The sequence below is a fragment of the Macrosteles quadrilineatus genome, unplaced genomic scaffold (genome assembly GCF_028750875.1).
Source record: "Macrosteles quadrilineatus isolate MER2022 unplaced genomic scaffold, UCM_ALF_1.0 Scaffold_2__2_contigs__length_208266976, whole genome shotgun sequence".
Classification (NCBI taxonomy): domain Eukaryota; kingdom Metazoa; phylum Arthropoda; class Insecta; order Hemiptera; family Cicadellidae; genus Macrosteles; species Macrosteles quadrilineatus.
The window spans coordinates 72,439,977-72,450,930 of record NW_026542595.1 but is presented as its reverse complement, the minus strand read 5'-3'; the positions used below and the strand labels follow the sequence as shown (position 1 = coordinate 72,450,930).

The following is a 10,954-nucleotide window of genomic DNA, read 5'->3' as shown; positions in this document are numbered from 1 at the left end:
GATATTGGAACTTCATTTAGTATAATTAACCACCTTATGTAAGATTTATATGATTTTAACAATGTTTTATAGCATTAAACACAAATATTAACATTTAGGGTAATTTTTAGGGTAACTCAAAGTAGATTTAGGGTAATTTAGGGTAATTTTAGCCCGCCTTTAGGGTAAAATCGCAACAACGCGGTGGCAACACTGACTTCGACCCACCTCTACTGTCAGTGTTTATGTTCAGAGGTTATGTGGATACTGCTATGTTGTAGGTTACATAATATTTAATTTATTTATATTTAATGTATTTATAAATCATCAGAAAATGGAAAAACTCTCTGATAGGCACATAAAGGAGGCGCTTTCTGATGATGAAGATCTATCTGATCTATTTAGTACTGGTAGTGATTCAGATAATTTTGTTCTTTCAACAACTACTAGTGATTCTAGTGATGAAGAATTTGTTGACCTAAAGAGGTGAGTAGCCTAAACACGTATTAGTATTCTAAGCAATAAATATTTTTAGGCTAGGTAGCCTATTTGTATTTTTTTATTTTTTATTTACCTATGTTTTTAAGGTTATAACACCAACCTAATTATTATGAATAAAACATTAACTGGCTCCCACTATGTGTATTATTGTGATTATTAAATAGCCAACAGTCTATAATTAAGCTAAGAAAGGTGACTTATGGCTTTTGTTTGTTCGTAGGAAAACGAAGAGTGTGCCAAAATGTAAGAAGAGACTTAAGATTGGATGCAAAACCGTGGCCAGCAAAGATCCAGAGCCAACACATTTACAGGTTGTAATTGATATTAATAGGCCTATCCAAGAATCCGGCAATGACCCAGACGACCCATCTGAACCTCTACCTGATATGGATGAAGAACATGAGGCTATAGGGAATTTTAATGAGTAAGTTTTCATTGACATAAGCAAGCACAATCTATGTACCGTAAAACGGGGTGACTTGAGCCCAGAACGCAAGAAAAAGTTTTGAATTTTCGTTTCAGAAAACCTAAATGATTTATCAAAAGGTTTTATATATCAATTTGAAGGTTACCTAATTAGCTTTCACCACAAACGATTCCAATTATTTTAACTGTCCATTTTAATAATTATAAAAAATAACAATGTTAACACGTCCGAATCTGAATTTCATTACGTTGAAAAAAAGTTATCGGCACAATGGGTATTTGCACTTAAATGAAAATAAAACTATTTTTCACCATTTCATTATTTCCTTGACAACACAAACATTTTGAAGCATGTTTGATTATGTAATGGTTTAAGTCAGTATGACCTGGGTTTACCTTATCATGACCATGTTTGGCAGATTTTGGGGTGACTTGAGCCCACCTGTGTTTAAGTGGTAACATTTGTTTAGTAATGAAATAAGACACTTTCATTATTTCATGTGGTCTAGTAATTGGAAATGGCCAGAAAAGGTAGATGAGTGCTGGTACAGCAAAGCAGAAGTTAAAGGAAAAATAGCAGCCCCCACACCCATTACCGCCAGAGGATCTTTTGCCGTTCCAGAAGTGAGTGGCGGTTAATGGACAAAAACATAAAGTAGAACAAGTGCTTTTACTAGTGTAAATAGTGTGTAGATAAAAAACAATTTGTTATTTTTACATTTAGTTAGTCTATTAATGACTGTCCAAATGTCTATTGTGAAGTTTTCTATATCGGAGTGACGAATCGGTTCGGATTAACTAGAACGAGATATTAGCAACATTTCATTTACAGAAAAAATTATTTTTTTATATTTTCAAAGATTGCTGGTAGAATTTTTCTGATTAATCATATTCAGATCTTCAATATTTGGTAAGTAAAATTTGTTTGAATGTTTCTGTAAGTTTTTTATAAATTTATTACAGTTTCGACGAAAACTTTGTGTTTTGTTTTACACTTACTGTCATTAAACCTAAAAAAACAAGAATTTTTAATCTAAAAAAAAATACTAAAATAGTCAGCTATATATGTGGATTCAAGTCACCTCATGGGTCAGTGCAGTGGGTCTAGTGCATTAGAATAGCATTGAAATATATCAGCTGGGTTCAATGTAACGCTAGTTTCTTGTTTTGAACTAAATCCCTAGTGAGACTGATCACCTCACTAATGAAAATATAATTGGAGTGACGCGCGCCTTCAATGTTTGGATGAATATAAACAGAACTGACAGAAAATTGCCAACTCTGCCCTGAAGGCACTAATTAAAGTCCACAAACGTATTGGGCTCAGCGTGGACAGCGTTATCGATCGGTCATTTGCCGAACAGCTGATTGAAATCATGTCTGTACTGGAGTAGAGGAGCACATGGGAACGCTCGTTAACGACGAAGAGGTTAGTTGAGGAGAAGCAGAGCCAACATCGTCAAGGACCCTCAGAGCACCGACGCCGGTGGATTTTCTTGGATTCCCATTTTGGAATATTCTGAGGGTTTTTATACCGACCCACTGCTACCGGACTTGTCACTACTGTACTACGAGAGGCTACTGTTTGGACATCTCTGGACGCCGTCTTGGTGTCAGCCGCTCACGTACCGACCTGCCGCTCACGTACCGACCTGCCGCTCACGGCCTACCGCTCGCTCAACTGTTGGACAATACGTTTGCCTCAGACACCCGGTCCGGCCGGATATCTTTTGTCTTTTGGACACTGTGTATAAAGTCTACATTTGGTGAGTGACTTTACGATTATTTATCTCCTGTGCAACGGACGATTGGACAGTGGCTAGTGTATCGTCGTGGGACATCCAGGACCTACGGATCTATTTGTATATTTGTATATTGTAATATTTTGTGCTTTGTATGTTGTCTGTTATAGGTGTTCCGGTGGCCACCGTCATTATGTACCATTTTGTAGATTTAAGATGGATCCTGTTTGATTGATTATTGATTATTGATTAAGGGTTACTTATTAATTATTGCTGAATATGGATTTTGATTATTGAATTTTGATGAATATGGTAAATTGATTATTATTGATTATTGAGTGCCGATTATTGATTATTGATTGTAGATTATTGATTTTGATTATCTTTGAATATTGATTAATGGTTCCTGACTATTGATTACTAAACTTGTTTATTGATTTTGAATATTGAATATCGATTATTTTGGATTATTGATTACTGATTATTAATTAGTAAAATTTAATTCTGAAGTACTGCTATCCTATTTAGTTTGAGACTGATAATAGACTTAAATTACATTTGCTCATCTAAATTATATACAGCCGCTTGTTTAACTGTATAAACTTCAACTTGATTTGTTATCAGGGCATTCTTATCTAGAGATAAATAGAGCTTATCATACATATTTGGATTTTTATTTGACATTCCAGTTAGTTTCTATTTGGGTCGAATTAGTATAGCAAATCTTTATAGCTACTCTAGTTCTTAAGTATTTTGAGTAATTTTGGTGACAATTGAATTTAGGGATCTATCGATTAGATAAATGGTTAGGGCAATTCAAGTCAATGTAGAGTATGGTCAATTGACATCACAGGTGTTAGGTTTACCCTGCTTACCACAACTATAGGCAACACTACTGGGAGATTGGTTCCTTGTGACAATCGACAGACAACTTGCCCATATCACAAGGTGGCGCCCTTTCAATTAAATACTATCCATCGTAGTGTAACACCTCACTGGCCTAAGACACATCACACCCCGTCCCTTGAGCTAGTCTGGAGCAAACTTGTTGGCAGTTGGTCAAATTAGTCAAACTGTTACATCAAGTCACCCCGACTAACGAGGTGACTTGAGCCCACCCATATAATTTTTTTTTTAATAGTTACACTAACTTTAAAAAAATCTTATTCCACACATTTGTAGAATAGACCAAGACTAAGTTTACTGTAAAAGATTTATAAAAAAATACTTAATGGGTTTACTTTAATGAACAAACAAAGTTCAAAAGTGGGCTCAAGTCACCCCGTTTTACGGTAGGCCTACTTATCACAAAAATATTTCATTTATAATTTTAAATGTTTTAAATTAGGCTTATGGCAATTTTAATAATTAGGGACCCAAGACAACTAGCTTAAAAGGCAGATGATACGCGTCCGGTGACCTGACGTGGATTAGGTGTCCGGCAGTTACTGTCATAACCTAACCTAACTAACCAAACTAAACCAATCACATTCTAAAGCTGGGTTTTCCTAGGCGCGGAGTCGGCGAGCGGAGAGAGGAACGCGGAGAGCGGAATTGAAATTAACATGGCATTCCGCTTCGCTTCTAGGAAAGCAGTAACATTAAATTGCCTAAGACAAGTGGAGTCCGCTCTCCGCGTTCCTCTCTCCGCTCGCGACTCCGCGCCTAGGAAAACCCGGCTTAAGCAAAATCTTCGAAAAAAAGTTATTGTCACCGATGGGATTCGATCTTGATACCTTATGGACATCATCCGAGTACTCTATCCACTACCCCACGAACACTGATTGACTGCACCTCGTATCGTTGCGGTAATGGTGTTCCGGGCCCCCACAATCCGGTGACATCGCTGCCAGACGCATATCCTCTGTGATCTTAAAAAAGCTAGGCACGATCTAAATAACTGTAACAATTGTACTTTTTTTGCTTATATACCTAATATACTAAGGCTCGGCTATCGAATCAGTTTGCATTCTAACTGTTTATTTTTATTTATTTTTTCAGGCAAAGGAAGAATCAATTAGTTGAAGCTGCACAAAATATATTGATAAGGAATGATTCCACAACTGATTCTTTAGAAACGGTTGTTGTACCCGATCAACACCCTGGAGAACCTTCCGATGAATATAGTAATACAGAGGGAACAATTGCATACGACCTAGAACATGAACTCAATAGGTAGGCCTACTTGTGTAAAGCCTTCTAGACAACGCATCATAATAATATCAGCCAAATCAATTAATTTAGTTGTATAAGTTAAACTCGCCTTTGGCTCGCTCTAGCTGTTAGTCGTCATTAGTAGATTAGAGTTGTAACAAAGTTGAAACAAAGCGGGCAGTGAAACAGTCAATATTACGTAATTTAAAAAATGTTCACGAATACATTAGAGGAGGTTGGCAAGTTAATTTCAAGCTCCAAAAAAAATGCAGAAAACATTGCTTTGATAAAATTACAGAGCAGGATCGAAAAAAAATATTTGAGTCATTTTGGAAATTAGGGACACGCTCTGCTCAAAACGCATTCATTTGTGGTCTGGTAAAACAAGTAGTGCCAGAACGTCATCGACCTACCACCGGTAATAAGAATAGAAGAAGTTCTTCAAATAAGTTTTATTTGACTGTTGATGGAACAAGCAAACAGGTTTGTAAGAAGTATTTTTTAGAAACCCTTAAAATATCTGATGGGAGAATGACGAGAGCCTTACTGAAGTTAAAAATTGGCGAGCCTCCAGGAGATGATAAACGGGGTAAGAAGGTGCCTGCAAACAAAACCCCAGATGATAAAATTGCACAAGTAAGAGACCACATCACGTCTTTTCCCGCTTATGAATCTCACTATACGAGAAATCACAACCCAAACAGAAAATATTTATCTGAAAACTTGAATATACGACTTATGTACAATCTATACAAGGAACATGTTGAAAGCCAAGGGCGTCAGCCTGTTGAGGAGCATATCTATCGGAGAACCTTTAATAACGAGTTCAATCTACAATTTCACGCCCCACATAAGGACACTTGCGTCAAGTGTGATGTTTTTTCTAATAAACTAAAATACTCAACAGATGAAGAAGAAAAAAGACAACTTAAGCAAAACCACGAACTTCAATTACGAAAGGCAGAAAAAGCCCGCGATTCCATGACAGCGGATGCTGAAAAATCAGCTAACAATGAGAGCTACTATGCATTCTCGTTTGATTTGGAAAAGTCTCTCCCTTTCCCTAAATTAGTGTGTCAACAGGCCTACTACAAACGTAATATGTACGTATACAATTTAGGCTGCCACGAACTTTCGACCAAAATGGGATTCATGTATTTTTGGGACGAAGTTAATGGTTCAAAAGGTTCACAAGAAATTGCATCCTGTTTGATTAAACACATACAAACTAGAGCCCCAGCAGCCAAACATGTGGTTATGTACAGCGATACATGTGCAGGGCAAAACCGGAATTGGAAAGTTGCCATGACGTTGATGAAACATATCCAAAGTTCAGACAACAATGTAGAAATTATTGTCCAAACATTCATGCAAAGTGGACATTCATTCCTCCCTAATGACTGTGACTTTGCATCAATTGAAAACTTCAGTAAGTCTCAACAAATTTACACGCCTGACGACTGGTACAGAACTATTGCTATGTCGAGGAAAAAGAATGCCTTTCACGTGACAGTTATGACGATCGATGATTTTTTGTCAGTCGAAAATATCATAAAAAAATTCAGCAAAAGAAAGAAAGACTGTGAAGGCAATCCTGTATCGTGGCTAAAAATGCAATGGATACGCTACCAAAAGAGCGACCCATTTAAAATCTTTTTTAAGGAAACTATATCTGAGGAGATGCCATTTTCAGCTCTGGATTTCAAGCCAACCGGGAAAAAAGGAAGACCGGTTAACGTTTGCAACATTGATCAGGATAAGCTATACAAAAGCCCCCGGCCTGCTACAAAAGAAAAAAGGAAAGACATGATAGATCTGCTGCCATACATCCCTCCAATACACCACACTTATTTCCAGAGGCTTGTCACTAGCGAGAATGCTGAAGATGTTGGCCCACTTCAGGAAGAAGATGAAGAAAATGACAATAAGTAAACAACTTATTTTATTTTACAATGTTTCAATGTTACTTTACTTATTATTGTAATAAAACAGAGTTTTAATTATGATGATTTGTTTTTGTTCTAAATAACACCTTACACCCATTTACAGCACAAATGGTGTAAGTACTTTAAATCACTAAAAAATATTAAAAAATAAATAAAAAATTTTAAAAACATCAAAGTAAGTAAAATACCACCTTTTTGTGCAGTTTTATTGAAAAGAACAGTCAAAAGTACAAATACTGAATTCTGTACACAACTTGTAACAAACCCTTTAATATCTCAAAACAAGAATAATGTGACTTACACCACTTGTGCTTTAAGGGGCTCATATTTAAGGAAACTACGAATTTACAACTTGACTGCTTATTTTACATCAACAAAGAAAGTATACTGTGCACTTTGGACAGAGAAAACGGCAGGCCGAACAGGAAATGATATAGCAAGTGCTTTGGTTAAAATACATGAAACTGTGATTGAAGAGAACAATATATCAGAACTGGTAACTTGGTCGGACTCTTGTGTACCCCAGAACCGAAACTCTATAATATCAAATGCCATTTTACACTTTTTGAAAGAACATGAAGATTTGACTTCGGTAACCATGAAATACTCGTTGCCAGGTCACTCGAGTGTGCAGGAGGTTGACAATACACACAGTATTATTGAAAAAGCCATGCAGAAAACTGATTTTTATTCTCCCATCGGGCTTATCAGAATTCTCAAGTCAATCAATCCCAAGAATCCATATCGAGTTTTGCAGATGAAACCAAGTGACTTTAAAGACTATGCTGTCACTGCAAAGCTATTTAATTACAAGGAAGTGCCTTTTACTCAAGTTGCTAGTGTGAAATTGACACAATCCTACAGTGATGTGTTTTAAAAAACATCACATGATCCACTTAAGCCCGAAAACTGTTGTAACATCAAATATAATGAGACGCCGAACAGAAAAACAAAGTAAAAATCTCAACAACCACTAAATGTGTTTTCCATCAAGCCCAGTGTCAGTAGATTCTCACAAGAAATCTCCAAAGAAAAACAGAAGGATATCAAGGCAGCTTTCCCTTACATGCCTACCTTGTCATTCCAAGGTAGCGATATATCGATGTTTTTTTTTTATATTATTTAACATTTGTTAAACACGCAAACCTTAAACCTAAATTAATATTTGAGTTAGATATTTGGCAAACGTTGAATGGAGGTTTAATTTTGTTTGTTAAAATATCTAATTCTGATTTTATCTTGGATAATCATTAAACGTTTGATAAATGTTTAACTAAATGACATTTGCAGAGTTTGCTGGGTAAATTTTATTCTACCGTGGCCGCCATTTGCAATAACGTCGTGAATGTAGATGATCAGCACCAAAACTAACATATAGTAGGACATTAAAATCTTATATTCATTCTCAATGCTTGACTGCTTCACTTCACTTTCTCTTTTTACTTTAGTTCAGTTTGACAGTTTGTTCCATTCTAGTATTCCACACTGTTATAGTTCAAGTTAGTTCAAATGTTGAAATCAACTCTGCTGCTATAGACTGAGACTCGGAACTAACCTGTTGACTGTTACCTGACCTCATTTAGAATTAAGTTATTAATAAATTGGTAGCCTCTTTGGCCCACGCCTAAATAATGCAATGGGCTGTTGTGGAGTTTTTGAAAAGTGTAGAGGTGGAGGCAGTTCCTCGACACTGGATCATAAAAGATGAGGACAATCTCATGTATTTGTGGCCACCTCCTACAGTCCACGAACTGACAGACCTCAAAGCAAGGGAAGTGGACATTAGTCAACTTGAGGGAACTACAAAATACACCATTCAAACTCTCCGTGAAAACTATGATGAGTTTTGATAGACTAGGCTTAATTGGAGTATTCCTTAGACTTGACTTGAAAAACAACCCTAGGCCACCCTTTTACATAGTCCAAGGCCTAACTTAACCTTACTAACCTGTGTGTATCAACTTTGTTTAAGGGCCTAACTTACTAGCCTATTTCTTATTTTATTATGGCACCTAGAGCATTTGAAAACCTATGCATAGACTAAGTTTAGCTTATCGAGTTTTAGGCTACAGGCCTTTATTAATGTAAGGTTTTTTATAGGTTCACTTAAAATAACAGTTATGAATCTCAGAGGCCTATGCACTGTCCATTCTGGTCAGACGTTTGTTGGTCAGGTTTGACGCACACCCCTACAATAAATGTTTTTTTTTTTTAGTTTATCAGATGTCAAACATTGAGGTTTTATAAAAACTAAAAAGGATTAACTTATTTATTGTTTTAACCTGGTCCACCCCAATTCCTCATTAAGGTTAGTTTAACTAGGGGCTGCTTTCTCGCACACTACCATTAGGTGCTAAATAAAAATTATTCAATCGTATGTTTTATCGATGCTGTGATGGGTGGAATGGTTAAATGATTATGTGTTTTGTCTATTCAACACTCATATACACATAAAATACATAAAAGCAAGGTTTTCCCCAAATATTTCTCTGATCGTAATCTATTCTCATATTTTAGAACACAATACCCTGTGACCCAAGGTGTGGGTGAATAAGAAGACATCAGGAAGACCCATCATGAAGAGAAGTAACTCAGAAAGGTTACAAATTAGGCTAATTATTTATTTTTTATTTATTCATCTATGTTATACGTTTAGTTGGAGATGTATTTAGTAAAGACTTGACTTTCAAGAAGACCATCAGGGAGACCCATCATGAAGAGAAGTGTAACTCAGAAAAGTTTACGGTCATAATTAGGCTAATTATTTTATTTATTTACTATGTTATACGTTTAGTTGGAGATGTATTTTGTAAAGACTTGACTTTCAATATGCCTAAAGCCAAAACCAAGTATAAACATTTGAATGACATATCACGCCGTCACTTCAATCGTTTAGTGACCCAAGAAGGTACTAAAAAAAGTGCCTCCACTTCCAAAGTAGGCCTAATTGAAAGTAATGCAGATTCGCCAACTAACGATCATGTTTCAAAAACAACCATGTACCCAAAATATGAGTGTAAAAGGTATAACCTTAAAATGACTGATCAAAATGTTGAGTGTGAAAGTGATGTGAGTTGTGAATGTCTTTTACAAATGTCTAATGAACATGTTGAGTGCAAAAGTGGTTCGAGTAGTGAGAACGGAAGTATGATAACATATATTAAATCTGATTCGAATAATACATCCGCAGCTAGTGAAGTATATAGTTCTGGTGACAGTAACCGTGAGAGTGGTAGTAATTCAAACTTCAATGATAGATTTTCAACTGATTGAATATATAGTTCTGTTGTCGAGAATGAATATGATGGTGGTCATTTTGACTTCAATGATAGGTTTGCAGCTGGTGATGTATGCAGTTCTGGTGCGAATGGCAGTGAAAGGTGTAGTTGTTCAAACATTAGCTGTAATAATATCAATCATGGTGTATCTTTAAATAGGCCTAATGATGATATAGGTAGTAAATTGACTAATTTTAGCCCAGAATATATGTCCAAATTAGCAAACTGGGCAGTTACATTTTAAGTAAAAAACTATGCTCTTCTGGAAATCCAAAAAAGTAAACCAGGCTATGAACAACTTCCCAAAGATAGTCGCACACTATTGAGTACTCCTCGTTCAACTACAATTCGCAAAGTTAATCCCCATATTACCACTATGGTTTGGAAAATTGCCTAAAGGAATACCTTATGTCTAAAAGTACAGCAAAGCCAATAACTAATATTGAAGTATTTGTTGGTTTGATGGTCTTCCCATTTCGAACAGTGGAAGTAGTCAGATTTGGCCTATTCTTTGTTATTTCAAAAACAATTTAAATACATAGAAAAGTGTTCCAAAGTGTTTACTATTGGGATTTACCATGGCTCTTATGAAATTTACGCAATTTACGAAAACCTTACTGCTCTTATGATTTTTTTTTACGATTTCCAAAATGAAATGATGCATTTAACATCTAATGGCTTAAAAGAAAATTTCTCTAATGTAATTTTTGTAAAGCCATCTGCAATAATATGCGATGCTCCTGCCAAATCTTTTGTTTTCAAAACTAAAGGACACACAGATTTTTATTCTTGTTCTAAATTACGTTATCCACAATAAATATCCACAATTTGAGACCTCATTGTAGCAGAAAGCATTGACTTCAAGGGTGGGAAAGCTACTTTACAAATTGTCTTGAATGAAATTTCAAGTGGAGGAAAACGAAAACTA

General features: G+C 35.8%; 1 protein-coding gene across 1 annotated transcript; it reads left to right on the top strand.

The window, feature by feature from the left end:
* Positions 1 to 313: 313 nt before the first annotated feature.
* On the top strand, positions 314 to 9,309 carry LOC128984422 (uncharacterized). Its single transcript, XM_054403742.1, has 4 exons — positions 314 to 465; positions 701 to 904; positions 4,650 to 4,823; positions 9,266 to 9,309. The coding sequence occupies exons 1-4, from the start codon at positions 314 to 316 to the stop codon at positions 9,300 to 9,302; spliced, it is 567 nt and encodes a 188-aa protein (XP_054259717.1). The 3' UTR covers positions 9,303 to 9,309.
* Positions 9,310 to 10,954: the final 1,645 nt, after the last annotated feature.

What these genes read in the sequence shown, in the direction of transcription:
- LOC128984422 (XM_054403742.1), top strand. Translation starts at nt 314, where the DNA reads ATGGAAAAACTCTCTGATAGGCACATAAAGGAGGCGCTTTCTGATGAT. An exon ending in GAATTTGTTGACCTAAAGAG is followed by an intron (nt 466 to 700) that starts GTGAGTAGCCTA and finishes GTTTGTTCGTAG; the next exon opens with GAAAACGAAGAGTGTGCCAA. An exon ending in CTAGAACATGAACTCAATAG is followed by an intron (nt 4,824 to 9,265) that starts GTAGGCCTACTT and finishes CTCATATTTTAG; the next exon opens with AACACAATACCCTGTGACCC.